Source organism: Prionailurus viverrinus, chromosome F1 (genome assembly GCF_022837055.1).
Source record: "Prionailurus viverrinus isolate Anna chromosome F1, UM_Priviv_1.0, whole genome shotgun sequence".
Lineage (NCBI taxonomy): Eukaryota > Metazoa > Chordata > Mammalia > Carnivora > Felidae > Prionailurus > Prionailurus viverrinus.
Genome location: NC_062577.1, coordinates 21,837,955 through 21,865,933, shown reverse-complemented (window position 1 = coordinate 21,865,933; position 27,979 = coordinate 21,837,955). Strand labels below are relative to the sequence as shown.

The 27,979-nt window shown below is 45.5% G+C and overlaps 2 protein-coding genes across 3 annotated transcripts in view; one reads left to right on the top strand and one right to left on the bottom strand.

The window, feature by feature from the left end:
* The window catches only part of RGL1 (ral guanine nucleotide dissociation stimulator like 1), a 259,235-nt gene extending 243,452 nt beyond the window's left edge, over nt 1-15,783 (top strand). For both annotated transcript variants that reach the window (XM_047840099.1, XM_047840100.1), the window contains 4 exons: nt 1,517-1,703; nt 5,479-5,733; nt 9,964-10,078; nt 13,318-15,783. In XM_047840099.1, coding sequence (XP_047696055.1) covers nt 1,517-1,703; nt 5,479-5,733; nt 9,964-10,078; nt 13,318-13,505 — 745 coding nt within the window. In that variant the 3' untranslated portion in view covers nt 13,506-15,783. The remainder of the gene's footprint in view (nt 1-1,516; nt 1,704-5,478; nt 5,734-9,963; nt 10,079-13,317) is intronic.
* A 7,659-nt stretch (nt 15,784-23,442) lies between these two features.
* Nucleotides 23,443-27,979, bottom strand: part of COLGALT2 (collagen beta(1-O)galactosyltransferase 2) — a 114,464-nt gene continuing 109,927 nt past the window's right edge. Inside the window, exons 11-12 of the mRNA XM_047840101.1 lie at nt 27,172-27,378; nt 23,443-25,554 (exon numbers count right to left, since the gene is read on the bottom strand). Of these exons, the coding sequence (XP_047696057.1) occupies nt 25,278-25,554; nt 27,172-27,378 (484 nt within the window). The 3' untranslated portion in view covers nt 23,443-25,277. The remainder of the gene's footprint in view (nt 25,555-27,171; nt 27,379-27,979) is intronic.

Sequence of the window (27,979 nt, the reverse complement as noted above, 5' to 3'; positions counted from 1 at the left end):
TTAGTCTAGAAGCGAATTTTTTTTTTCAAATTGTCTTCCTGTTCATTTGTCAGGATGTCCTGTTCTTCTCTCCTGTTTTCAACCTTTTTTCTTATGTCTGTAATATTTTAAACATATTTATTTTATAGCCTGGTCTGTGGTAGACACTCAAACATTTGTCAAATGAATGAATAAAGTATTAGTTTCTTTCTGTCAGTTCTTGTATCTGAAGTTCTCAAGAGTCTAATGTTTGTTGACTCCCTTTGGGTGGGATATTTCCTTGTATGTTTTTGTAATGTTGTATTATAAGCTCATCTTTATCAGAAAATCCTCTACATCCTGGGTTGAAGGTGTATTCCTCTAGAAATGTTTTTTAATTCTGATTTGCACAGAAGTATAGGTAGCAAAGTATAGCATAGGTAGCAAAGTTGAGTGAGGTGCTGGCCAAGATAACACATGATTTTAGGGGAGACATTTTTCTTTCACCCAAGCTCAGGCCAAGACAGATAAGCTTCCTTGTTGTCTTCCCGTGCCAGTAGGAAGACATTTTTCTAGCCTGTCTTTTTACTAAGGGTATAGCTCTTTGCAGGTCTTGTCCGTCTTTTTACTAAGGGTATAGCTCTTTGAAGGTCTTGGCTCTATAAGGGATTTCAATTTCAACTCCCCACCTTATATAAACAGAGGCCCTCATCTTTGGGTCTGTATGTGTGTTACAACCTGTGTCCCTAGCTCCCCCAGATTGGTACCTCCCACTCCCCACCCAGAGCAGCTGCAGAGTTAGCTCACATACTTCTGGTTTTCAGTTCCCTTTTCATTTATGGCCTGTAGGGATTTTCCTTACTGTATTGCAAGCTCAACTTTAAAAAGAGTTTTTATTCATTCATCAGTTGATGGACATTTAGGCTCTTTCCATAATTTGGCTATTGTTGAAAGTGCTGCTATAAACATTGTGGTACAAGCGCCCCTATGCATCAGCACTCTTGTATCCCTTGGGTAAATTCCTAGCAGTGCTGGGTCATAGGGTAGACCTATTTTTAATTTTTTGAGGAACTTCCTCACTGTTTTCCAGAGCAGCTGCACCAGTTTGCATTCCCACCAACAGTGCACGAGGGTTCCTGTTTCTTCACATCCTCGCCAGCATCTACAGTCTCCTGATTTGTTCATTTTAGCCACTCTGACTGGTGTGAGGTGGTATTTCGGTGTGGTTTTGATTTGTATTTCCCCGATGAGGAGTGACATCGGGCATCTTTTCATGTGTCTGTTGGCCATCTGAATGTCTTCTTTGGAAAAGTGAAAGACCTCAGATTAATATGGCCTCTCATTCAGCTAAGCAATCTGTGTGTTCTTTGAGGTTGGAAATGACCTATTCAGATGAGATGTTTACTGTGATCTATTAGACACTTTATAGGAAATGTTTTCCAGTCATGCCAGGGCATGCAAGATTGACAAAACAATCAAGGGGTTAATTAGCACAAACTATTGCTAAATCATGGATTCCATATTTGTAAACAACTGCCTGGCCTTATGTGTTCTGCAGACTGTTTCTGGGGTCGGACATGATTACCAGTAGCACTCCCACCAAAGAGCAGCCTAAGTCCACTGCCAGTGGGAGCTCTGGTGAAAGCATGGACTCTGTCAGCGTGTCGTCCTGCGAGTCAAACCACTCAGAGGCCGAGGAGGGCTCTATCACCCCCATGGACACACCGGATGAGCCTCAAAAAAAGGTATTCCCTCATTCCTTTCCCATAAGTCCTAATGTAGACACCTGACGTAGTTTAGTGGTTGCCACACAAGAATGTCTGTTTTCAAGTGTATCACTGTACAGTAGTTTGAAATTCATGTTTATAGGAGCTGTCAAAGTAGAGTTCAATCTAGGGACCCATTTCTCATAGAAACTGGTCCAAAAATAGTGAGCATATTGGTGTATTCATCTGGCCTTTGAAACATTGTCTTGGATCCAAAGGTGACTGAAGGACTGTGGCCTGTAACATGAGGTATACTTTATTTAGGACTCAGAGGATTTTCTTAGAAGGAGCGCAAAGTCAAGAGACAGAGATGTATCAGCCTTGTCTCTTGGTGTCATACTTCGTCTTTGCCATGCTTTTACCGCAATAATGTTACATAGCAAACCACTCCAAAACTCAGTACTTAAAACAACAGCCATTTATTCTCTGTCATGTATCTGCTGGTTGGCTGATGTGCATTGGGCTTGGCCCTAGGTCATGGGTTTGGTCCAGGTCTGCTCCTCTCATTCTTCTTGGCATAGTGAGGCTGTCCGGGGCATATTGTTAGTAAGCTAAGACAAATGAGCAAGAGAGCAAGTCCAGCCCCATAGGTGGGTATCAAGCCTTTACTTTGGTCATAATACCAACATTTTATTGCCCAAAGCAAATCATGTGGCCAAATCTCACGTAAATAAGTGAGGCAGGGGACTCCTTCTAATGGGAGGAACTGTGGAGTCACGGGACAAACAAAGGACATGGATTCAGAGGGGCGTAAGGAATTGGTAGCAAGTATACAATCTACCATTGTATACTTTGAGAGGTGATAAAAGAATTCCCATAGAGTTTCCATTTTCCATGGCTTCGTAAAGAAATAAAAATAGCAACACCAACAACAAGAACAAGATTTGTCTTAATCTTCTGTACACATCTGCTTTAATCTGTTGGTGAAGAAGCTTGAATTAGAAACATCAACTGTGATGTGGCTAGCATTTGCACCATTTGGGGGAGATTTTTGGCCAGCCAGACTTGCTGTGTAAGCGACTGTTAGCCCCTTAGCTTAAGCGTAAGCAAGTGAGGTAGAGTGTTGGTAAGAATTCCCCCATTTTGTTTTTTTCTGCCATTCTATAAGGGGATCAGTGTGCAGTTTCACATTGTGTTGTCAACAACAGCAGCAGTAGAGGAACCCTCAAGTGACCTTGTCACAATGTGGCCGATCTAGGATGGATGTCCTACTCAGGACTCATGGGGCTGAGATGTCTCAGGTGCTGCCCCAGCTGGATGTTACCTTTCTATGTTGAAATCCGGAGGCACATCCTCCGGATATTGAAGGAAAAGCTCTGCAAACACCTTTGAGTCTGTTCTCCATTTTCCCATGCATATTTTTGAAACCGGAGATGTAATCATTCTCCATGGCTTGAGGTGCAGCTTTGAAGTTGTCAAAATCTGGAGTGAAGTGTCATTCTTCACCTTTAGACAGGGTCTAATTCTTTGTGGCCCCATTTTCTGATGGTGGACATCATACAAGTGACAATAGAGGTATATCACACGCTGTCCAGGAAGGGGGTGGAATCACCTTTATGCCTGTTGGTGCACTGGACACGTGCAAAGGTCCAGATCATCCCTCTTAAAACTACACAGTAGCCAGCCCAAGTGTGTGTCATTTGCACATTCCTTGCCTCCTCTCTTATCACACGGGTGCTTTAATTTCTTGCACAAGTCAGGTGAACCGTCCTCAGAGGCACGAATTTCTGTCGGTTTAAAGCTGAATCATTGACTTGGATGCACGCACACGCTGGGCTGTAGTATCCTTGAATGTCACCTGGAAAGGCCTTGGTGCCCCCGCTCCCTGCAGAGCGGGTCCTGGATGACCTCCACAGCCTCTCCCTACTCTGGATCCTGAGCCTCAGGTGTCCCGCGTGCCTTCCACAGTGGCGCTCTATGAGATTGCTCTGTTCAGTGAAGTGTACTTAGCATTCCTGTCACTTCATCCCCCAATCATGGTTTCTAAACATTTATTTTCACACTTGCTCCTCATGGCAAATTCTCAGTAAGACCTTAGGGGGAGTCATCAGGTGGTCCGTTTAGAGCTTCTGCAACTCAGGCGTCTTCAAAGCTTTATCTTAATCCTAAGTGTCATTAAAATTATGGAAAATCTAACAGAAAGAAAGGGGATTCATACAGAGGAAAAGGGAGGTGAAAAAATTGAACTAGTAACTGGACAGTGGACCCTCTTGGCTACTGTGTGTGGTGCACCTTCAAGCAAAGTGATGCTGTTGAAATTATGCACCATCAGTTCGCCCTCACACTGAGTCACAAAGTTGATTCACTTGGGAAAATAGACAAAAAAATGTTACTAAACCATATTATAGAGCACAGTTAGACTTCTACATATCCGAGTTGTCAAATAAGCTTGCTGGCTCTAATGAAACTAATCATATAGTAGAATTTAATGTAAAGTTATGCTATAGGAAGACGAAGTCCTTAGGAAATAAAATAGGATAAACCCCATTTTACTTGGAAGCTAGATAATCAGAATGCTAAGTTTCTGTATGCTTTTTCCTTGGAAAAGTAGACAGGTATAAAAGACATAAGTAGGTTACTTATTTTTTAAATGACTTCTGAAATATTTGTTATATAATATATATAACAATTTAGCTTAACTCATTCTGAGAAATTATTTGTAATTTTCCACAATAAGAATTGATATTTAAAGTGATTCAATTTAGGTGTTTTTTTTTGTTTTGTTTTTTAACACAACCTAATGAATTTGGGCATCCTGTTTCTTTGGTAATTAGTCTTGCATAGTTTATGGTAACTGTAGTTAATTGGAAAAGCACCTCATTCCTTAAAAGTAGAAAGTAGAAAAGTAGAAAGTAATGGAGCTTCTCATAGGCTGTGTTCCCTTGAGAAAGTCGCTCATTTCTCTGAATCTTTTTTCCCTTATCTTTATACTGCTCTGCATTTTGTTCACAAGATAGTTGGGAGAGCCACGTGAGATAAGATATATGCAAACTCATCACATCACAGTGCTAAACATCACCAAGGTAGTGGTATACTATGTTCATTTACCACGTTTTCATCAGCTTTAGACTGGGCCTTGGCTATGTGCTTGTCGTGTGAACCTGGTCTTGGGAGTCAGGTAACTGGGGAGTATGTCATGATGGTGCTGCCAGTACTTTTCTCTCTGGATTAAGGTTCCTCACAGCAGAAAGCGATTGGGGCCCGGTGATCTCCAGGGGCCTAATGTTCCACGCAGAGCTGTAGAATCTGTGGTCCTTATCTTAGAAACTTCGACAAGTATAGACCTTTCTCTCCTGCTACAAAATCTGTGATAGAAAATAGATCGTGGTGGGCGTGTTAAGCAGCATTCCCACTCAGGGCAATGGGACTGGATAAGCTGTTGGTAAGTAAGGCTTTCCTCCAGCCCTTGTTAAGCTTCTGACTTCCTCCTGGAGGCCACATTGCCTCTAGTTTCTGGTATTTGCTGCCATCTGCTGGTCACTTCCTTAAAAGCAGCTGCAAATGGGAATTTTGAGAACTGCCTTGCATCCGTCCTCACCTGGATGTAGAGGGCAAGTACTGAGTCACTGATAGGCATCTGCCAACAGGATACTTACCCCAGTGACAAGATGTGTGTGTGTGTGCTGTGAGATGTTGTGGAGGAAGTAATTGAAGTTTATTCATCTCAGCATCTACCTCTGCTTTGAAAATTGTGAAGCGCGCCATTGGCCAAGGTTCTAATCTGTGTTCTTCTGGGGTGTGTTTACTCTTCCAGCTCTCTGAGTCTTCCTCATCATGTTCCTCTATCCATTCCATGGACACAACTTCCTCAGGGATGTCGTCCTTAATAAACCCCCTCTCCTCCCCTCCATCCTGCAACAACAACCCCAAAATCCACAAGCGCTCCGTCTCTGTGACATCCATTACCTCGACAGTGCTGCCTCCCATTTACAACCAACAGAACGAAGACACCTGCATAATCCGCATCAGTATAGAGGACAACAATGGCAACATGTACAAGAGCATCATGGTAAGGCCCTCGGACCGACACCCCTAAGTGTGTACAATATTAGCATCATGTAGGCATCTGCCCAAAATGAGTATGTACCATGGTATTACTCCCTGCGTATGCACCAGTAATATATTTATATAAAAATCTACATATCAGCAGTGGCCATAAAATACAATTTTTACATCTTAAAAATTGCTAAAACTTATCCCGGTCAGTGTTACTTTTTTCAAAACTGTCAATTTGGACAACTGAATGACTGTATCCCAGGGAAGATGCCACTCCTGCATGCCTTCTAGGAAGTCTTCCCGTGGAACCACATGCCTGGATTTATAATGAATTCCCATGCATTCTCAGCCGTGTGCTCCGTGGTGGCAAATCTTTCTCCTTTAGTCATGTGGAATCAAACTTAGTAAAGTGAATGATCAAGCTGGAAATACAGTTTGAGTCCACAAGGAACTCTGTTTGTAAATTAAATGAGATGGACCTTTTTGAGCATCTTGTAAAAATCATGTTTCTGACACACTCTCAAAACTGTCTTGAATTAATGGCAGGCTTTTGGAATACATACAGGTGTCTCCTGGTAATGACCTTGGGTGTGTATTTCCCAGAAGTGACTTCTTCGTTTATAGGCCACTTCATGCACTGAAGAGCAGGCTGTCATTTGCAGTGGGTCCCATCTCCCATCTTTATCACCTGCCTTCTTGGAGGGCACACGGAGTGCTCATGAACTCAGCTCTGAACATGACCTGTATGCTGTCTTCTAACATTCCAAAGAAAAACTTTCCTAAAGCAGTCATAGAATCAACAAAAGATTTCTTGAACGTTGGATGTGTGCTTGTCACGGGGCCAGGCTTTGTGGATGGGGAGACGAGTGAGGTGTTTCTGTCTTTGAGGACCTTATGATCAAAAGGGAGATCATAAAGCAGTATTCAACATCTACCATATTCTCTAATAGAGGTCAGACCAGGTCGTAAAGGGCCTCCAGCCCTCATGAGGGAGTTTGTGTCCTACAGGCAGTAGCATCTCATTGAAGGCTTTTAAGTAGCAATCAGATTTGTTCACTAGAAAAGTAGCTGACATTGTGGAGACAGTGCTCTGGTGGGGGGTAGTGGGAGGTGAGGAAGTGAGTTAGGAAGCTGCTGTCATATTCCATGTAGAAGATGATGAGGGCTTGAACGACAGTCATGTGGCTGGAGACCATGTGGATTTTTGAAAGATTTTTATGAGGTAGAATTGTAGAATCCATTAGTTTAGTCATCAGCTTCGGGTTACCATTGGAGGGGATGAGGAAGAGGGAAAACTAAAGGCTGTCCAGGCAGCTTGGTGGTTGGTGGTCCTACCAAGTGAGATGCAAGCTACTGGAGGAGGAGGAGGGTTTGGGGAATGCTTACACTGGAGGGGTCAGTAGGACATCCAGCTGACATTGTCTAGAAGATGGGCAGAAACCTGGGCTGGTGCCAGGCTGGTTCTGGGAGTCGTCCAGCCCACGGGGTGGACAGGGTCACACAGGGAGTGAGGGCAGGAAGAGACAGAACTCAAGTGGGAGAGAGAATGGTGAAAGAACCACCGAGAAGCCATGCCATCAGTGTTATTATCGTATTTTCAGTGTGGCTTCTTCACATGGCTTCTCTTACACATGCTGACAGAGAAGTCCCCCCTCAAAACTCTGCAGTGACTCTGAAGTAAAAGCTAGGAAGTGGCACACATGCAGCCACGTGGATGGATCTCTAAAATGCCACATTGCGTTAAAGAAACCAGACACAAAAGATTACATGCTGCAGGAGTCTTTTCTTTCAAAAATAGTCCAGACGAACCTGCGGTACTGGAAGCTAACCTCAGGGAAGAGGCACAGGGAATTCTTTGCATTCTCTATTTAAGGTACATGAAGGTGACACGCTAGTGTCATTCAATACTGTGCCATTCAGTACACAAGCCACATGTGGCGATTGAGCATTTAAAATGGGAATAGTCCAAATGGAGATGTACTGTGAGTGTAAAATATATACCAGATTTTGAAGATTTAGTACAAAAGAAAGAAAGAATTTCTCATTAGTAATTTTTGTATGGATTATATACTGAAATCATACTTTGGATGTGAGGGATTAAATAAAGTATGTTATTAAAATTAATTTCCCTTTTGAAAAACTTGTTTTAATATGTCTGCTAGATTATGTAGATCTACTGGACAGGGCTGGTTCAGTATGTCAACCAGGGCTGGTTCAGTATGTCAACAGACTGAGCTGTTGATACTGATTGTGACCCTTCACTCCACTCAGTACATTGGATGGGACAGAGTAATAAACACTCATGGAAAGCTCTTGGCCATATCCCATCCTCATCTGGACACACTTGGGGAAGTTTAAGGTCAAGAAAATAAGGATAGCCTGGCTCTCTCCTTAGGTAGGTTTAAAGTTGACAACTTAACCCAACGTTAATCACCTTAGCCCCACATCTGCCACTCTCCCACCCCCCCCACCACCCCCCCCCCCCCCCCCCCCAGTTAGAGTGGGATCCTTTCTCTTTAACTTCATGCTTCTGGTCCAGTTCAATCCAACTGTGGGAGTATTTTTTTTTTAGGCTATCAAAACACATATTTCCGCTTTTAGAATTTTGTGTGCATCTATTTCTCCCTTGTCAAGGAGTATGCCGGATGTTTTGGTAATAGACAAATGAACAGGGTCTTTGTCGCTTACAAGGACCCCATTGTAATGCGTGTTGTTTATTGAATCACAAGTACCAGCTGCTGTTTCAGGACCAGAGGGAGACATCTAGGCCCTGCCATCTCCAAGTTCTCAGAGACAGTTTCCTGGGGGAAATCAGTTGTCTTCTTCTTCTTTTATTTTTTTAAATTGATTGGTTGATTGATTGACTGGCTGTCTCACCTCTTACCTCCTGGTGAGAACAGCTTTTATTTTTAAGTAACAATAATTTGTGTGGGGTGTGTGTGTGTGTGTGTGTGTGTGTGTGTGCATTCTTTCTGATGTAAAGAAATCACTCAACGGATGTTACAAAAGTCAGACCTCTTTTCCTCTTGCGCCAAGCACCCTGCCAATAGTTGGCTGAAGTGCAGAGATAAAGGGGAGAAAGTCAGAATTGGGGGTGAGGAGAAGCTTTACTTGGGCTTAAAAAATGGTAGATTTATTATTTTTGAACACCTAGGAGCTGATTTTTAATGAAGTCTAATTTATGTGCAATTACATACACAGATCTTAAGTGTTCAGTTCTTTGGGTTTTAATAGTTACCTGTATCTGTATAACCATCACCCCAAATCTAGATAAAGAACATTTTTCATCCCCCCACCAAAATTCCCTTGTGTCCCTTCCAATCAGTTCCCCTCCTTAACCCTAGTGAAGGTTAAGGTTTGTTATTGTTAATTTTCTAAAGCCATAGATTAGTTTTGCCTGTTTTTCAAAGAATTGTCTCCTGTGCCACGTAATCTTTTGTGTCTAGTTTTTTATTTTTGCTTTTTGTTTGTTTGGGTTTTTTTTGTGTGTGTGCAACATGATGCTTTTGAGATTCATCCACATTGTTGCATGTGTCAGTTCTTAGTTTATAACTGCTAAGTTGTGTTCTAGCAGAAATATACTATAATCTCTCTGTCCATTCCCCTGTTCTCTCCTGTCAAGGGCGGTTCAGGTTGATTCCAGCTGGGGGCTATTACGGGTGTGAATCTGCTATGAACACTTGTGTAGAAGTCCTTTTGTAGACATAGGTTTTCATTTCTCCTGGTCAATACCTAGATTGCTGAGATCATGGAGTGATCTGGGAGATCATGTGAAATTGCTGGGTCATGGAGTCTCTTGTGCTTTTTGAAATGATCCTTGTGCAGAACTGCGGTCATTTGTAACCTCCAGGTTGTAACCTGGTGCCATAGCAGTAGCTCAACAGGTAAGGATGATTTTAGCCCAGAACCAAAAATGCTATGCGTTTTGCACAGTACCCTCTTATTCCACTCTGCCCCCCACTGGAACCTCAACCAGTGTGGACGAGATAGGCAAGGAACATGTTCTGTTTTACTAAGGGAAGACACTTGACTGAGGGAGTAGGTGATGGCGAGAGTAAGTGGCCCATCATCATTTGGCTACTAAGGGTGGAGCCAGAACTAGAACCCGGGGCTTCTGGCTCCTGGTCCTGTTCTCATTCCACTGGGCAGTTACTCCCAGGAAGACACAAGGCAGCAAGAATAAGAGGGTCAGGAGGGCTCTCATGAAGCCGAATACTTAGAAACCCATCCATTGTCTTTCCAGTTGACAAGCCAGGATAAAACCCCCGCCGTGATCCAGAGGGCAATGCTGAAGCACAACCTGGACTCGGACCCAGCGGAGGAGTACGAGCTGGTACAGGTCATCTCGGAGGACAAAGGTGGGCACACGTCGCTTCTCGTGGCAGGTTACCCGTGTAGAAGTCAGAGAATGAATATGGTGGGGTTTTTTAATGGAATCAAATAGGGGTTTTTAATTGTGTGGGGAACCCTGACGTCATCTCACTTGTAGAATGAAGCATCTCAAGCCGCCCCCGCAACAAACCCTGTTTTGCCTACAGTTTTGCTGTGCATTCTCATGCCCATTCTCTATAAACTTTTTTTTAAGTTTACTTATTTATTTTGAGAGAGAGAAGGGGGGAGGGGCAGAGAGGGGGAGAGAGAGAATTCCCATGAGACTCCATGCTGTTAGTGCGGAGCCTGACACGAGGCTTGAACTCACGAACCATGAGATTATGACCTGAGCTGAAACGTTAACAACTGAGCCACCCAGGTGCTGCTGCATGCTCTATAAACTTTTTATCAAGCATTCTTCTTGGAAGAGGTCTCTCCCTGTGTCAGAAGGTGAGGGGCGGTAGGGCCTATTGGGTCTTTGAGATGGTCACGCACCTCCTTTACCCAATAATGTGTGTTTAGGTTGTATATGAACCTATAATGTAGCGGTCCTTGGAATAATTTCTCATTTCAGTTAATCATGCATGGGAGGCTTATAGGTTTATCTTTCAGTTTATCTTTTAATCTTTTCTTATTAAAAAATTTTTGATGCTTTTTTAGAGAGAGAGAGAGAGAGAGAGAGAGAGAGAGAGAGAGCACAAGTGGGGGATGGGCAGAGAGAGAGGGAGACACAGAATCTGAAGCAGGCGCCAGGCTCTGAGCGGTCAGCACAGAACCAGATGTGGAGCTCAAACTCATGAACCGCATGGTTGTGACCTGAGCGGGTGTTGGAACTGAGCCACTCAGGTGCCCCTCTTTCAGTTTATCTTTATTCATGATTGATGTTCAAGTAGCAAAAGCTTCTAACTCCAGAATCTGAAGGCTCTTTATCTCACACTTACCGAGGCAAAGAACTGAGGCAAAGACATACTTCAGTATGTCTAGGAACCCATTGTTGGCAGAAATTCCTTTTAGGAAAACTGGGGACAAATACTTACCCTGAATGTATCTATTTGCCAGTTTGAATTGGGGTTGTATTTGTTGAGAGGAGACAACAAGCTGGTAGGTAAGTTGTCTGTACTCTGTCACATCGTAGAAACTCAGTCATAAGAAGTCTCTTTTCAAGTGTGGTTAATTGACTGAAATTAACCCTATCTACTGGCAGACCCAACACTAACCAATTCACACATTTTTTTTAATGTGTATTTATTTTTGAGAGAGAGAGAGAGAGAGAGAGAGAGAGTGTGTGAGAGCATGAATGGGGGAGGGGCAGAGAGAGAGGGAGACAGAATCCCAAGACGGCTCCAGGCTCCAAGCTGTCAGCACAGATCCTGATGCGCGGCTCGATTTCAGAAACCATGGCAACGTGACCTGAACCAAAGTCGGATGCTCAACCGACTGAGCCACCAAGGTGCCCCCAATTCACATTTGTTCCCCAAGTATAGCGAAAAGAAGAATTTTAAAAGTTGGGAATATGAGAAGGGAGCAGCTGTTCACGCTCCATTTGACCAGCAAATCCTCCAGGCTATATCTTGGGCGCCGAGAAGAGTGGCTGAAATTAGAGTAGTACTTTTTCCTAGAGATGAAGTATATAGCCTCTGAGAAAATTCTTTTTCAATTACCTCTTGGGAGTTTTCTCAGTCATTCAGCGGACCCCTAAGTTGTGGGGCAAACCCTTGTCAATTATATCTTTTATTGTGGTTACAGTTAAAATTCTAAGCCTACAAGGTGATCTCTTGAGTTTTACCATGTTGCCCACGAACCAAGGCTAAGGTGAGACCAGTTGGTTTGAAGAACCAGGAATCCTGGGCCCAGTTTTGTCCACCACTTGGGTGGTCTTTGGGGGGTGCTGGGGGGCTGCTTGACCTCCTCGGGCCTTGGTCCTTAATTAGTGAAAAGGAGGCAGTACCCTACTAATTCTTCATACGTCACAGGACAGTTATGAGGGTAACAAGAAATATGTGCCCCAAAGTACTTTGGAGGTATGCTAAGTGATCCGTAGTTGTGAGGTGAATTATTACTGACCCGGGAATATGGGGACATTTGTGCAAAATGTACTAGAGTCACTTAGAACCTGATTGCATCGGTCTCTCTATAAAATTTCGGTGTTTGAAGTTAACATAAGCTTGACTGCATCCATTCTGCAATCAGATGCCTCTGGTGATGGCCTCCCCAACACTATTGCCCATTTTACCTCTTTTATTCCCGTTTGTTTTTTTAGATACCCATTACCCCTGAGTGCTAAATAGTATATATCTTCTTCTAAAAATATAAATGAATTTGGGTCGCCTGGGTGGCTCAGTCGGTGAAGCATCTGACTTCTGGTCAGGTATGATCTCACAGTTTGTGAGTTTGAGCCCCACATCGGGCTCTGTGCTGACAGCTCAGAGCCTGGAGCCTGCTTCGGATCCTGTGTCTCCCTCTCTCTCTGCCCCTCCCTGGCTCACACTCTGTCTTTGTCTCTCTGTCTCTCAAAAATAAATAAACATTAAAAAAATTTGTTTAAATAAAAAAATAAAAATAAATAAAAATATAAATGAATTAAACTAACTTTGCTTGATAATTTCATATGATACTTGGAATAGTCCCTGTTCAGAAATGGCAGCTGTCTGTTTGGGAATCATTGAAGTAGACAACAGTTTAAATATTTACAGATGTACTCATTCTTATATAGATGCTGTTTAGTATTCAGCTGGTTTGATTTGGGATTACTTCAAAAAATATTTCAATATTCCAAGTAGAAGGTTCTGGAAAATGCTGTAGATTTTTTTTTTCTGCCCCGTGTCATTGGATTCTCTCAGTCTCAGAAAAGTTGCATGCTGGAGTAGAAAATGGACAATGGGAGGAAGGATACCTGGGTTCTAGCCCAGTTCTGCTGTTGACTAGCTGTGATCCTGGGAGTGTCTTTCCCTTTGTTTTAATGTCTCTTCACTTTTGTTTTCTACTGCACTTTTTTCTAGCTAAAATATTCTGCATTTGAGCATTTAGTTCAATTTAAAATTGGGATTGAGGAGTGGTTGGAACTGATTTTGGGGGTGGTTGTCATTGTTTGGTTCAGTTCACATTCCAAGGACAAAGGACCAATGGTCCTTGCTTTGTGGCCAGACAAAATTTCCCCCCCTGCCACTGTCAGTGCTTGGGCTGACCTACACCAGCTGACTGCCTTCTCTCTCCTTCTCTCCTTTAGAACTGGTGATCCCAGACTCAGCCAATGTCTTTTATGCCATGAACAGCCAAGTGAACTTTGACTTCATTTTACGCAAAAAGAACTCCATGGAAGAACAAGTGAAATTGCGTAGCCGGACCAGCTTGACATTGCCCAGGACAGCTAAACGGGGCTGCTGGAGCAATAGGCACAGCAAAATCACCCTCTGAAGGAGCAATGGTCCCTTGCTCGCCAAAGGCGGAGCGGGGCTGAGAACAGGCCGTGGTGATTGCAACGACCATCCAGTGTTAGAGGATCATTGGTGAAGTCCACAGCTATTTATTGAGTACCTCTGGTGTGGAAGGCACTATGACAGGCATCGTGGGGGAAATCGGAGATGAGTTTGACATGAAAAGGATGAATGTTTCACTGATTCTCTTTGACCTATTTGAGACTGAAATGCAAAATTATCCACTTTTATAAATAAATATATATGTACACATATTTGGTATGTATGTGTGTGTATATATATATATACACACATATATATATATATACACATATATGTGTATATATATATATATGTGTGTATATATATATATGGGACTTAGGGATATTCTGGACTATGGGAAAATGAATTTGCACAATGGCCTGGGAAGTTGAGGTCACTTTTTACAGGGAAATAGAAAGAACTGAAAACCTAGTGTCATACCTTCCATGTAAATGGAATCAATCCTAGGAATACAGAGTGTCCTTTGTGCCAGTATTATAAGAAGTCCAAACTGTTTCTATAAGGGAGAGAATGACTTTCTCCATCAAGTGCCACCAGAAGAGATCTGCAGAGGCTGGAACTGCCACGGCTGAATGAAAGGCCACTTTGGAAAGGGTTTGGATGAGCCAGTGGCTTTTGACCTCTGCCCGCATCTGCCGCTTTCTGCGACCCCAGGGAGGGCGAGAGGAGCATCGGAGGCCCATCGGACCCACTGGTCCAGCCCCCGTGACACCTCTGGAGCCAACGCAAGCCCATTTTGGTTTCTGGCAACTGCCTTGTGTGTCCGTTCCCCCTGCTCAAGAACATATCACAATCATTACTGTACAAGTAGCCATGCTCTTTGGTAACTTACCAGCCGGAAAAGAAAGCACAAAAGGATGGGGACTCGTTTGGACTCTTACCTGTCTCGGAATGCCACTTCTTCATTGCCATTTCTGATTGCCTTCTTTTGCATGTAACACTATATGTCTGGAGTCTTTTGCCATCTGGATTGTAGTACCTCTATATTACGTGCAATTTATTCCTCAGGTGTAGAAATTCCTACTGCGATTGACTATATTTGATCATTTTGAGCCTGTGAAAGATTTCAGAACAGCGACTGCTCTGTTAATAGCCCCTCAGAAGATGTTCCCTGCTGATAGCAGTGTCCTGTTTTACTCACTAACTTTTATAGCATTACTGTGCCTAGTCATGGGGAAAGAAATGGGGCTACGTATATGATCTGAATCATTTCTTAATGAGGTACATTCTTCCAGATGGAATCAATAACATTTTTTTTTTCAGGTCCCCACACTTGCTATCACAGTGTTACTGTTAAGTGACATTTTTGTCTCTAGTAACACCATCACCCTCTCCCTTCCAAATCTGAGCTGTGCTGGGGGTTTGAACCAAAAAGCCATATGTGCGATATCAACATGTGTAAGAAGCACTTTCAGAATGTCCTTTTTAAGAAAAAATTCTCAAAATTCCAGTTTTTATTCTAAAAATAAAAAGAACAAACCCAGATATAAAGCATAGATTGTAAAATGGAGCTTTTTTTTTCCCTTTGTCCTAATCCTGTAAAGACAGCTCCCAAAGGTTATGTGAGATTTATGTTATGTAAATAGCCATATGAAATCTGCAAGAAACACCAGGGAAAGTTTAGAGATTCGTGGCAGTGGACCAAAGAATGAGCCGGGAAGGCCTCAAATTTCCCTTCGGTCTTTCGAGGAGAGCAGACTGTGCATGATAAAGAGCGCCTCGGTTTCAACCAGTTGAAAAGCACTTTGTTCTGTTTGCAAGGCTCGTCCCGTCCGATTTGCGCTTCTGTGCTTGGAGGAGAGACGGCCGGGGTGCTAGACATCATGGAGACTGGAGAACATGTAGCCTCAGCCTGAATTTCTGGGTTCGAAGGTCACAAAATACAGAACTGTTGGCCTAGTTTAGGGTGCGGCTATGAAGACATACGTGTTGTGCCGTGTGCTCGCCCTATGTATTGTACTGTATATGTAGAGTCTAGATTTATATACTGCAATGTAAAAAAATATATATATATATATTTTTTCCTTTTTTAAAGACGATGGAAACTCCAAGTAGATAAAACATAGCCTCATTTATTTAATGCCACTTGAAATGTCTTAAATTTGTTTCCCGGTGGATAGCCGGGTGATGCTTTCAGCTGCTCGCATGCTTGTCTTTCTACAGCTCCATCATCTGTTTACCTTTTGGTTAAACTAATAAACTGGTTTGGGACTTGGCTGGCATGTGCTGCCAGACCCAAAGGGACTGTATTTGGTTCATCAGGTGGGTTCTGGGTCCTAGATGTGTCCGTAGGCTCGTTGGAAGCCCCCTCTGGCTCGGTTGGAGGGAGCCCAGGGGAAGCCGCTGGCAGAGGTAGGAGGGGATCCTCTCCTCTGGTGCGTGTCACGAGCGTTTGGGGGAGGGAGTGACATCCTCAGGAAGCTGCAGTCAGATATGATGCCTTGCCAGATTGCGACTCTTAAGAGTCATGTGGTGGGGGACACTTTAAAAAAAGACACCTCGGGGCGCCTGGGTGGTTCAGTCGGTTAAGTGTCCGACTTCGGCTCAGGTCATGATCTCGCGGTCCGTGAGTTCGAGCCCCGCGTCGGGCTCTGTGCTGACAGCTCCGAGCCTGGAGCCTGTTTCGGATTCGGTGTCTCCCTCTCTCTGCCCCTCCCCCGTTCATGTTCTGTCTCTCTCTGTCTCAAAAATAAATAAACGTTAAAAAAAAAAAAAAATTAAAAAAAAAAAAACAAAAAAACCCCACCTCAACTTAGAGTTAGGATCCAAGGTAGTACTTTGCCTCCTTTCTGAGTGTCTTCCCTAGGCCACAGTTGCTCCCAGCTGAATAATTCTTAAAACCCCACCCATGGTGCTCTGGAAGCCCGGGAGGGTCTCTATGGAGGGAGGAAGGAAGGTTTTCCCACAAGGCCATCAGAACCAGGCCAGCTTCACTCGACAGATGCACATTATGGTCATTTCATCCTGTTTCCAAAAAGTTTCCGCTGGATTCTTAAATAGATCCAAATTATCAAATTTTCTGGTGCTTGTGGGATTTTGGAGAGAGCCAACCAGGTGTTTTACTTTATTTATCTTTAATTTTCTTTAATGTTCATTTTTGAGAGTGAGACAGAGTGGGGGCGGGGCAGAGAGAGAGGGAAACACAGAGTCTGAAGCAGGGTTCAGGCTCCGAGCTGCCAGCACAGAGCCCGACTCGGGGCTCGAACTCACGAACCGCGAGATCATCACGCGAGCTGAAGTTGGACACTTAACTGACCGAGCCACCCAGGCGCCCCAGTTTTAATAACTGATAATATGAGGTGAGACAGGAGGAAGAAAAGGGATTTCTGTCTCTGGCACTAGGTCACTGTTTTTTCAAGATCATTCTAGAAAACTGGTTCCCTCATTCTACCTCTGTCTAGAAGCTGGGCTTGGTTACTTTCTGCCTGAAGGAATAGTGTCTTAAAACTCCCTTCTTCGGAGACTTTCCAAATTCATCATGCAGCACGAGACCATAAGGAGGCATACGGTGTCGCTTCCTGCCCCGACACCAGTGGTATCAAGAAGGTTCGCTGAGGCTGGTCCTCTTTTTCTACAGATGCTGCTGCAGTGGCACTGATCACGACAAGTATCCCTAGGTCCACTGTGAGAAGTCCTTTCCCTCGGGTTTTGCATTGTTATTTCTCCTAGAACCTCTCTTAGCAGGAAATAACCTCTGGAAGGGATGTTTTGGGCTCGATTCGGCGAGGCTGAAGTAACAAACCCCGAAATCTCAGTAGCTTAAGGCAGTTTTATTTTCCATTACGTCATGGTATAATGCGAATCAGGCAGCTCTCCTTAGGGGCTTTCCCCTAACAGTGGCTCCGGGACCCAGCTTCCATCTTGCCAGCCCTGCCACCTCAAGTCACAGTGATGGTGGAGAGAACTCACACTGTTCCTAACTGACCCGACCGAGGTGACCGTGCTGCGTCCATCCACAGTCCGTTGGTCAGCCCGTGGCCCTGATCTGAATGCAGGGAGAGGGGGAAATGTGGGAGAACACTTGGCGGACTTGGTGGGCATGAACCATCTCTGCCACAAAGGAGTTGTGTGTTCTTAGCAGGGTGCACGGATTTGTTCTTCTTTCCACAGTCAACAAACAAGTCTGTGTCTGGAACACATGGCGGCGAGGACTTGAGATGGGGCTGGACAGAGCAAAGGAAGGCTTGATGAAAGAGAGGTACTCAAAGGAGAAAATACCAGAGGGTAATTTAATTTTGTCTAGAACTGGACTGAACAAAATTAATAGTTAGCTTTTAGCATGCAGTGGCCACCAATTTATATGCTTCTCGTTGTGGTCCCCACTTCGACTAAGCCAGGAGCTACTTTACAGAAGCAGTTGTAGGTCCAGGTAAAAGAAAAATCCAGGAAATGTGAAGTGTTTACACACAAACCGTGAGATGAAACAGAAGCCAGGCAAATTCAATTATTTTCGACTCAGATTTTGCAAACAAGTATGTGGTGTGATTGCTCAGCATCCCTACCCAGAAGACTGTGGAAAACAATTCACTTATCCAACACGCTGAGGAATCCAGGGTATTTAACATTTCCTTAAGAGTTGAAAGGCATCTTACAGATGTAGTCAGTCCCCTCCGATTACAGATACAGGGGCTGAGGCCCAGGGCAGTCACGTCAGTGGCCCAAAGATAGGGGCAAAGCTTTGAGTTGTCAGAGCCCCACTATGTGTGTGTCACACTGGGCTGGGCGCTGGATCCAGGAGGCTCTCCTGACATATTCCACAGCCTTACAGAGCTGAAGGCAATGCCTGGGGTCTGTTAGCTCCATCCCCAGCCTTCTGATGAAGAGAATTCACATGAGCTCTCTTGGGTAAGTGGGTGTCTGGTTGTTTCCTTAAAGTCTCCAGGGAACGTCCTGCTGCTGGTCAGAACACTGCCACCTACCTTCCTGGGCATTATTCCATCTCACAGATGAGGAAGCAAGGCCAAAAGGATCAGGATTACTTAGTGAGTTAGATCCCAGCCAGGATTTGAATCCATTTCTGATCCATGAGCTTGCCATCCCCCTCAACTGGGGGTTGGGGTGGGTGCAAGGGAAGGGTCTCCAGCAAAAAGCACCAACTGGATGAGGAGTGGATGTGACCAGGGCTTGGATGCCATCCAAGAGCGCTAGAACCGGGCGTAGCCTCTAGTAAGCCAGTTAACAGGACCCAAGTACTTTATTTTAGGCTTCTCTGAAGCAATCATTTTTATTCCCGCCATTATTTAATCCCAAAGTAACAGTTTGTGCTACAGTCCCAATTTCTTGCACAAAGGGCACTAGTAAATCAAAATTTTTTAAAAAATGAATGATCTAAACTTTGTGGATTGCTACAGCCATTAAAAAGAAATCAAGGCATCGTTTTCAAAATGGGAGAAGCATTCTAAATGAGACCGTTGTTAGCTCGCCACCAGACTATTTGTGATCCTCATTTATACCATATCTGCCCCACAAGCCTCCAGGAAAATGTCATCAAGGAATCGGTTTGATCAGCTAATGATGTATGAGATTTCAAAGCTGGGAAGTAAACATGGGTTAGTGCTGCAAGCTTCAGTGTATATTGGGCTCTGTGTGTGTGTGTGAGAGAGAGAGAGAGACGGAAACATTAGATATGAGCAAGAAAAGAGAGAGACAGACTTCCACCAGGAACTTTGCATGGAGCTGGAAAGAGTGGGTCCCAGGCCACTCACTACCTTTCTTAGGCAAGTCACTTAATTTAGCTGTTGCCCCATGTGAAAGCAGGGGTTGGTAATAGGTCCTAATCTTGAGGTTCACGCAGTATTAAATCACCCCGCACGCACAGAGAAAGCACTCTTCACTGAGTCACAGACTCTGAGTTAGCTGTGGTATTGGTGGGAAGCTTCTGGCCTGAGGGAGTCATCTCTTCCCAGAAGCCCTCCATGCTTCCCACCCCACCCCCCATGGGCACCCTGGGAAAACCTCGCTGGCCTGCCCTGGGGACAGGCTGACTCAGGCTGGAGGGCTGTCAGGGCTCCATGGCCGCAGCCCAGGAGTTCACGGAGGCGGGTGGACCCTGCAGCCATCACCCCAGCTCCTAGGCCGGCTTCAGGCTGCTCAGCCGGCGGGCTTCTGTGGGCACACCCGGCCGCTGTGAAGTGACCCTGACTCAGTGGAGGGTCCCTCCCAGCGAACAGCGTGGCCACCACATGGAGCTGGTGGAGATTCCCATGAGGGCCCTGACTGGATTCCCTCTGAGGTCAGCGGACAGTTTTCTCACCAGAAGGCCTGCTCCCTGCTCCTCAATCCTCCCTCCTCTGTGCTCACTCTGGGCAAGGGGTTCTCTGTGCCTCCGGCCCTGGTCAGGGGCCATTTTGATACACTAGTGGAGGTGCTGCTGTCCCACGGGCACTGGGGGGCGGCCGGCATCTCACCTGTTCCTCAGCAGGCCCTGCCGCCAGGCAACATGGCGGTCACTCAGCCCAGGTGCTGCCACCCTGGCTCTCAGCCTCCCCTGTAGGGTTTTCCCCTCTGGGTCCCTCCCTTCTTTTTCTGGCAGGTTCCCCAGCCCCACTTTCCCTGCTGCAGGGCCTGCATTTGTCTCTTATCCCTCTGTCCTTGCACTTCCTTGCCTGGGCTGTGTGTGCTGTGCCCTGGAAGCCACACCTCTTCTCTCCAGTCAAATCCCCTGTCCCCTCACATTCCCCGCGTGGTGTCCTCCCTGGGCCCAGCCTGAACAATAATATCTCCTTCAAGTCTTTTCAGTCAGTGTGGGAGGTTTTCAAAGCAGCCACACCATCAGCATTTAGACATCTCAATTCCAGAAGTTGGGGGCGGGGGATGGTGGGGATTGGGGGGTTGGGGGAATCTCTAAACCACCAATTCTGTTTTGGGAGAGGACACTTTGTCATTATTTTCTAAGCTCTTCTGAGGACCAGAGAGAGAGAGAGAGAGAGTGAGCACTGTCCACTATGTTCTGAAAGTCAAGTTAGCCCATGACCAAGAGCTCAGATGTCTGTCCAGCCTCCCCTGGAAGGAGAAACACCAGAGGAGCCCCCTCTGAACTCACGGGGGCTGTGAAGCTGGCGCTCTACATGCCCTGGGACGTGAGATTTTATTAAAACGCCCATTCCAGAGGCAGTCATGCTGAGGAAACTACAGGGAGGGACATAAAAATAAACCCAGCAAATTAAAAATAAAGACAAACCAATACTCAGAGGCGATTCTTCACTCTTTCTACCCTTTTTGAGGGCAGATGGGAGGATGGCTTTGGGCTGGGGCAGCTCAGCTGGTGTCACTCAAGTGGCCTGAGCAAAGATCACTCCAAGTATTAATACATCTATGGGTGGAAGCAAAAACACAGGCCATTTTAGTTTGGGTAAATTCACACAGCAGAAGGAAACCGTTCTCCTGCCCAGCAGCACATTTTAATATGGAGCGCCTTGCCTTGGAATCCCACTTGGTGTTTAATAATTCTGTCAAATTCTTCCTGCATGTTCAACCTAAAGTCTTCACGCTGTGATTCAAGCCACATCCTCTTGTCCTGTGCTCATGATAAGAGGAGGCACCATTTTCTTGTAATCTACTATAATGCAATGCACTAAAACCACCATCATTTTCTCTCTTTTCCAACCAGGCCAAAAGGACGCAGTGGCCACCATAAGTCCAGTCCGACTCTTCATCCTTGTCTCCTTGCCACTGGTTGACTCAAGGCTGCCATCAGCCTGCTCACCTGCCAAGCCCTCTCCGCCTGGCCCTCCCCCCACCCCGGCCATATTTAATCAGAATGTCCTGTGGGAGGAACGTTCTCTCTGAAATAATAAACCTCACCACAGAACATAAAACATGGGCATAATGATTATTTCCCAGGCTTCTTATTTTTTATTTCCTATGTCACTGTGACGTGGTACCTTCTTATCGAATGACCAGCCTCATTTTAATTCTCACTTTGTCGTTATTTAACTCCTCGGTGAATGGATTTCTTGTCACCAATGGATATGACTTCTGGATTCTCTCTCTCCCACTCTGTTTACTTGGAGAGAACGTCTCAAAAGCACATTGTAGACGTCTCTTGGGAAGACTCACATTTACTTTACATTTTATTTCACCAAAAGGGAAAAGACCCACAAGTTTGTAACTGAATAGGAACTTCTCTTTAGACACCAACATTTTACTGCAAACTTTTGCATTGCTGTCAGTAACCACACCTAGAATTCCCCCAGAAACAATGGCCTCTGCATTCATGACATATGATAACCGGGGAGGGAGGGCAGCTCATTTACCTTGCCATCATGATCAGGTCTCAATCTCGTCTCCCGTCACCAACCCCAATACATCCCCATCCCCCATCACATCCCAGCAGACTTCTTCCCAGCTGCACACCTTCCCAGTGCCTAGAAAGCATTGAAACCAGTGCCTAGAAACCATGTGCCACACCCAACCTTCCTCCCTGTACAAATGCCCATTCAGGCCCCCAAAGCCAACACGACTGTCACCTCCCCAGCCATCTTCCCAGCAAAACTGCCCCAACAGCCTTCCTTGGCAGAACTGGGCTGAGGTCCTACAGCCCATTTCTTTCCTGTCCCTGAAATAAAGCCTTCCTGCTTCCCTGGCTGCCCCACTGGACTGCGGACCTCCCAGCAGTAGGGATCCTTCCTCGTCCTCTGAGATTCCCAGCACAGGGCCTGAAACAAGGCAGTGCTCATACCTGGTTTGGGGGAAGCTTGATCTGAAATTCAAGGGGTCAGAGATACCAGCATGGATTCTCTTTCTCTTTCTTTCTTTTCTTCCTTTCCTTTCTCTTTCTTTCTTTCTTTCTTGCCCTGGGATAAAGTTCTTTGGCCTTAAACCAGCCAGTGTCTTCAATGAATGGTTAGACTGGCCTATAGAACAAAAATATAAGATGGACCCTCCCTTACCACTCTCCCACTGGGGACGCCTGTCTTTCTGTAGCCTAGAAAAATTTTCTGCTTGCCCACCTCTACCCAGGAGTCTAAAACAACTCCCAGTGGACAGGAAGGTCAGTGACCACGTTTGCCATGGGGGCGAGCAGCAGCACTGGCTATCTCCGGCCTCCAACATCCTTGGTCCAGGGCAGACCTGGAAGTTCCAGCAGCGTTGGCCATTGATCAGTGTTGGCGGAATGAGTGAACAATCATAGTGTTGAGCTATTTTTTTTTTTAATTTTTCACAAAGAGCTCTAGAAGGCAAGTAGTTTATCATCTCCCCTCCTTGAAACGACACAGCATGATAGACAGTGTAGGATGCTGGGATGCCGGCTCTTTCTTCTCTTCCAGAGTTCCTGCAGCAGGCCCCAGGGAACCCAAAGCAAGGCCCACACCATGTGTCCTCTGCAAATTGTAGGTGCTCAGTCCACACTCAGCAGCACCAGCACTGCTGGAGTCAGGGTCGTCTATCCAGGAGATCCCGCCTTGGCTTCCAAGATCCAGGGGGAGATCCACATGGGGGAATCCAGACAGGGTTTAACTTATAGAGACAAAGAACAGGTGCCATGGCCGGAGGCAAAGGTCTGTGACTGCAAAGGTCAAATATCTTGACGTAAAACTAGGGTGGAGGCAGGAACAATGAGGTCAAGGAGCCCCTGAATTGCTGAAGAGGTGACTTTTTAAAAACAAATGGCGGGGGTGGGGTTGCAGATCACAATGTTCACAACAAAAGAGCGCTGCTTGGGATCCCAGACCTGAGCAGGCAGAAGCAATGTCTGGGCTAACAGAGCCAGAACTTTATTCACAGTAGAACAGTCCTAATCTAAAATTCTAGAACTTAAGACCAATGTCTTTTAAGAATGAGAATCCATAAACCCATCAGACCAGCTGACAGTAAAAGGGAAAAAAAAATGTTCTCTATTAAAACAAAACCACACAAAAGTCAACTCAATCTTTCTCCACTCCCAACATCCCTCCCACCCTATTAAAAAATATATATCATGAAAGCCAGGCACACTTGCACACACTCAAATATGCAAACAAAATGCAAAATACCCAAGGGAACCTTAGGGATCACCTAAGGGTTTTTCACTAGCTCCCCAGATGCTCCTTCTGTTTTTCTAGGAAAAAAAAAAAGAGAGTCAGGCTCTGACAGGTATGTCAAAGCAGTAAAGATAGAAGTCGGCTGAGATCCCCTTCCTCAGCCTCCTTGCTTACTATCAGTGTGGAAGAATACGGGCAGTAAGTCAAGAAGGAAGGCTGAGGCTGGTGTTCTTTGGCAGACAAGCTACCTCGTTCTGCAACCTGGGGGCCCTCTCCAGGAAGCACTAGGCTTGGTTCACGCAGCAGCCCTGCCCATGGGCTCTGCTCCAAAGCATGAAGCTCAGGAAGGGGGGTGTGGGGAGGGTATTTCTGGAGGCAAAGTTTCACTGCTTGCGGGGCGGGGCGGGGGGAATGCAAACCTGAGGCAAACCATCATGAGAATCTGAGGAACACAGATTGTGGAGTTGGCAGGGAAGATGTAGCCCAACACTGCACTTTAGAGAAAATCAGTCTGTGAAGAGAGCAGAGAGGTCATCTGCCCAGGATGCTGACTACGAGAGCCTCCCTCATGGTTGGCCTAAATCAGTTGCTCAGTCCACTGTTTCTGACCAAGGTCTGTCATCTGAAACGGAGAAGCATTTGTTTCCGGGTGATGAGACCCTCCCACTCAACAGGCCTCCCTTGAAAACGCCAGGCTGGGAAATGCAGGAGAACCAGATCGCACACTCACTGCTCCCTAGGGTGCTCTGAGAGCTTGAAAAATCTGTTTCTCTGCCTTATCCTACACACATTTCCCCCACATTTTGTAGAATAAATAACTCAAAATAGAAAAACTCAGGCAAGGACAGTTGCTGGCCTGAAAATGTGCTCTGCCTCTTAACAGTGACTCATAAAACTTACACCCACAATTCATTCCCAGGCTCGGGGGTGGAGGGGAGAGTGTGACGTGCAGTGGCAGCACAGGGACCCTGGGGACAGAAGTTAGACACCAGCCCTAACCCCTTATATATTAAATTTATCTTCATAAATAGAGCATCCTAACTCAAGTGACCACAATAGAAAAGGCCAAAGTCTGAGTTCTTGTTTTCTCAAACATCTACACAAACTTTCAAATATCTAATAAACTATACCCACATGGCAAAATCTCTGTATGAGAGCTTCAACTGCCATGATAGTCAAGGCCAAGTTCAGACAGACCCAAATACCCACCCATCCCTACTGGGTAATGAGATGAACAGCTAACTTTGGCTTATGACAGAATTCCTTTAAACCAAAGCCCAATAACTTTGATTTTAAATTATTTGATCCCCCTCCCCAATTACATACACAAGTTCTCAAGGTCATACCTATGATATAAAATGGACCCACAAGACCAACAGATGTGGTCAGGTGGCTTGGCTACCTTGCCCACCCACTTACTGATGTGATTACTTTTCTCTTGGATGAGTCTCTGGGCCATACTGTTGATCCTTAATGTAGGAAGCAGTATCATCTGGATAATAAGCTGAAGGGCTCGGTGTCTACACTGAAGTTCATCTCGATGGTTGCCATAAAGCCTATCTTCTAGCCATCCTAGGAAATTTGGGTTAAGTTTCCCTATTATCCTCCCCTGTCAAGAATATATTAACTTTGCTCAATTACATCAGACCACTTTGGTTAGATGACTGTGGCCACTAAAAGAAACTGGAGCAAACAGATGAATAGCCCGATAGAAAAAAACCAAGGGTGGTGAATCCCCCATGGAGCCCTCAGAGCTCGTCCCTCGAAGGCATGGCATCCAAGGAGGTTGGCGATGGCAGGGCCTCTGTGTTCTTGGCATTGCGGTGGATGTGGCCTTGCTTCCGGGACTTCCAGGAATGTGTCCTGTCCCAGTCTGTGGCCACTGTCTCATTGTCCCAGATGGTCGAGGTCTCTGTGTCACTCAGGTAGCCTGGCTGGCCCGTGTAGTGTGTGGGGTAGATGAGCAAGGGTTCTGCCGAGAAGGCTTTCAAGTCCCTGGATTCATAGTACTCCTTGTACTCAGCTCTGCAAACAACAGGAGTAGGGGTGTGTGAGGGGGTAGGACACTTAGAGAACTGGGGGAAAGAGCATAGGGGCCTTGCTGCTTATCTCTTAAAGTGTCATGGATGCCTTTGATTATTTTTAAAATTGTGTCTTTTGTGGAAAAGTTTAGTCTACAAACACAATAAAAGTTTCTTTAAACGATTTCAGATGACCTAGACAAACACACAAAGAGAAACTTCAGTCAAGGTATTTCTGTTGTCTTTGGACGAACTCGTTTAAAAGATGGACTTCAGGTCTTGCTGTAAAAGTTAAGAGCTAAGCTCTGTTGGACCACAGTCATAGATAAATGTGATCACTGTGTGGCAAATGCCCTGTTCCTGGATTAATAAATTAGCTGAGATCTGAATGGCAGTGGTGGGATGAATGAAATGGTGTCGGTTTGCAGGCATGCCAACTTGGCTTTGCAGCCCAGCTCCCTGTGAGTGTCAAGTGTTGGAGGACTTGGCCTTCTCTCCCCACCACCGCCCCCCCTCCCCTGCTCCAGGGCTCCTGTGCAGATATGAGGGGACATCTGCTTAGGTCCTAAATCAGTCCATGTACCATAGGTGTTAGTTTTCATTCCGTTACAGGGATGATGGTTGACCTCCATATTCCTGCTAGGATGTAGGTATAAGGTCAGTTGCATCAAAGAGGGTGAGGGGCTCCATCTTTACTGAGTACAGGAGACAGAATGAGCAAGACACGGGACAGGAATTCTCAACCACTAAAATGAAGCTCATCTAGTAAGGAGATCACCCAGCAACTGAGAGAAGGAGCTGAGGCTGGAACCTGGTCTCCTGCTCCATTAATGAATTTAGGAATCACTGATTGAGCAGCTATTATGTGTAGAGTTTGGACTAGGTTCTAAGGACACAGAGATGTGAGACTGTCCCTGTCTCAATGGGCTCACAGTTTACTGGGGAGACTGGACAAGTGAACCACCAATCTCCATGCCCTTTGATAAACACTAGGTCAGAGTAAGCTTCTGTGCTGTGGGAACCGTGAACATCACACTGCCTTCTTCCACAGACGCCCTGCTCAGGGGCCACCTCCACCCTCCCTGAGCCTCTAACTCATCTCTATGATTGTGGGTCTCACAATATATCATGAGGTCTGAATTTCCTATGATTGTGGGTCTCACAATACATCATGAGGACTGTTCGTGAGTCTGAATTCCCAACCAGACCGTGAGCTCTGCAAGGAGGAGGATGCCTGCCTGGCTAACAAGTACATACGACAGACTGAGAAATGAACTGATGACCTTGAGGTGCTTAGGAAGATGACCTTCACCTTCAGGTGTATGAGTTTAAGGAAATACGATCAAAAACAAGGAGAGGACCGAGCATATTATTTCCAGTGAAACTACACACCGGGTATGACAGTGGACCCCTATGCAAAACTCACCGTTTCCACCTCATCTTCCGTATCCGTAAAAGGGGATAATCACTCAAGTCAGCCCCTCTGGGTCATGATTAGAGAAAGATCATTTAGGAAAGCAGTACATCTTTAGAAAACGTCATGCACTATTGAGAAGCTGAGTAGCAGAATATGTGAGAGGGCTGCGCCCAAGGGACGGGCAGGCAGTGCAGGGAGACTCACACGGGATGCTTGTTGTACATGATGGGCAGGAACTCATCTACTGGCAGCATCTTCCCAAAAGGATCAGCTCCGACGAGCTTCTGGGCTCCTTCCAGAGAGATGACATAGCCCAGCGTCCAATAGGAGTAGTCAGCTTCGACCAGATTTCCCACGTTGGGCACTGCTTTCTCTGGCTCTTTCACCTGCATCCTCTTTCTACCAATATAACTAAAAGGAAGTAGAAGGAGGAGAAAATCCCAGTTTGAATATTAGACATCCGTAAGAACGGTGCACAGGTTTACAGATACTTTTGAAAGCTTGGACCAGCTGTGTCTTATATTAAATGGATCATGCCACAGAATGCATCCCATCACCAACCGTGACTGTCACCTGCCATTAATGGGGTCGTTTTCCTGGCTCTGTTTATCAACATCCCAACTGCTCTTGTCTAGCGCTGTGTTCCAGCCTGGCTGGAGCTGTAGAGAGACTACAAGATCTCACAGATCACTTCCCAAAGAGGGTTTGGGACTTCCAGCTGTGTTTACAGAGGTTGGAAATGGACAAAAAAGGCCAGATGTGGGAATCCTGAGTTTTTTGTTTTCAAGTCCCCAGAGTTTCAGCCTTCGATATTTTTCGGACAGCTCTCCAGATGCTAGCGGTAAACACAGGACAGAAGAGGCTGTGGGAAAGAAACAGTCTACAGTAAAAGACCTGGGAACCAGAGTGGCCCCGAATGGGTCTTTCCCGGGGAGAATGAATAAGAAAGCCTGCCTGGCTTCCTCCTCACACACACCTAGCTCTGCCCTCACTTCGTTCTGAACAAAGCATC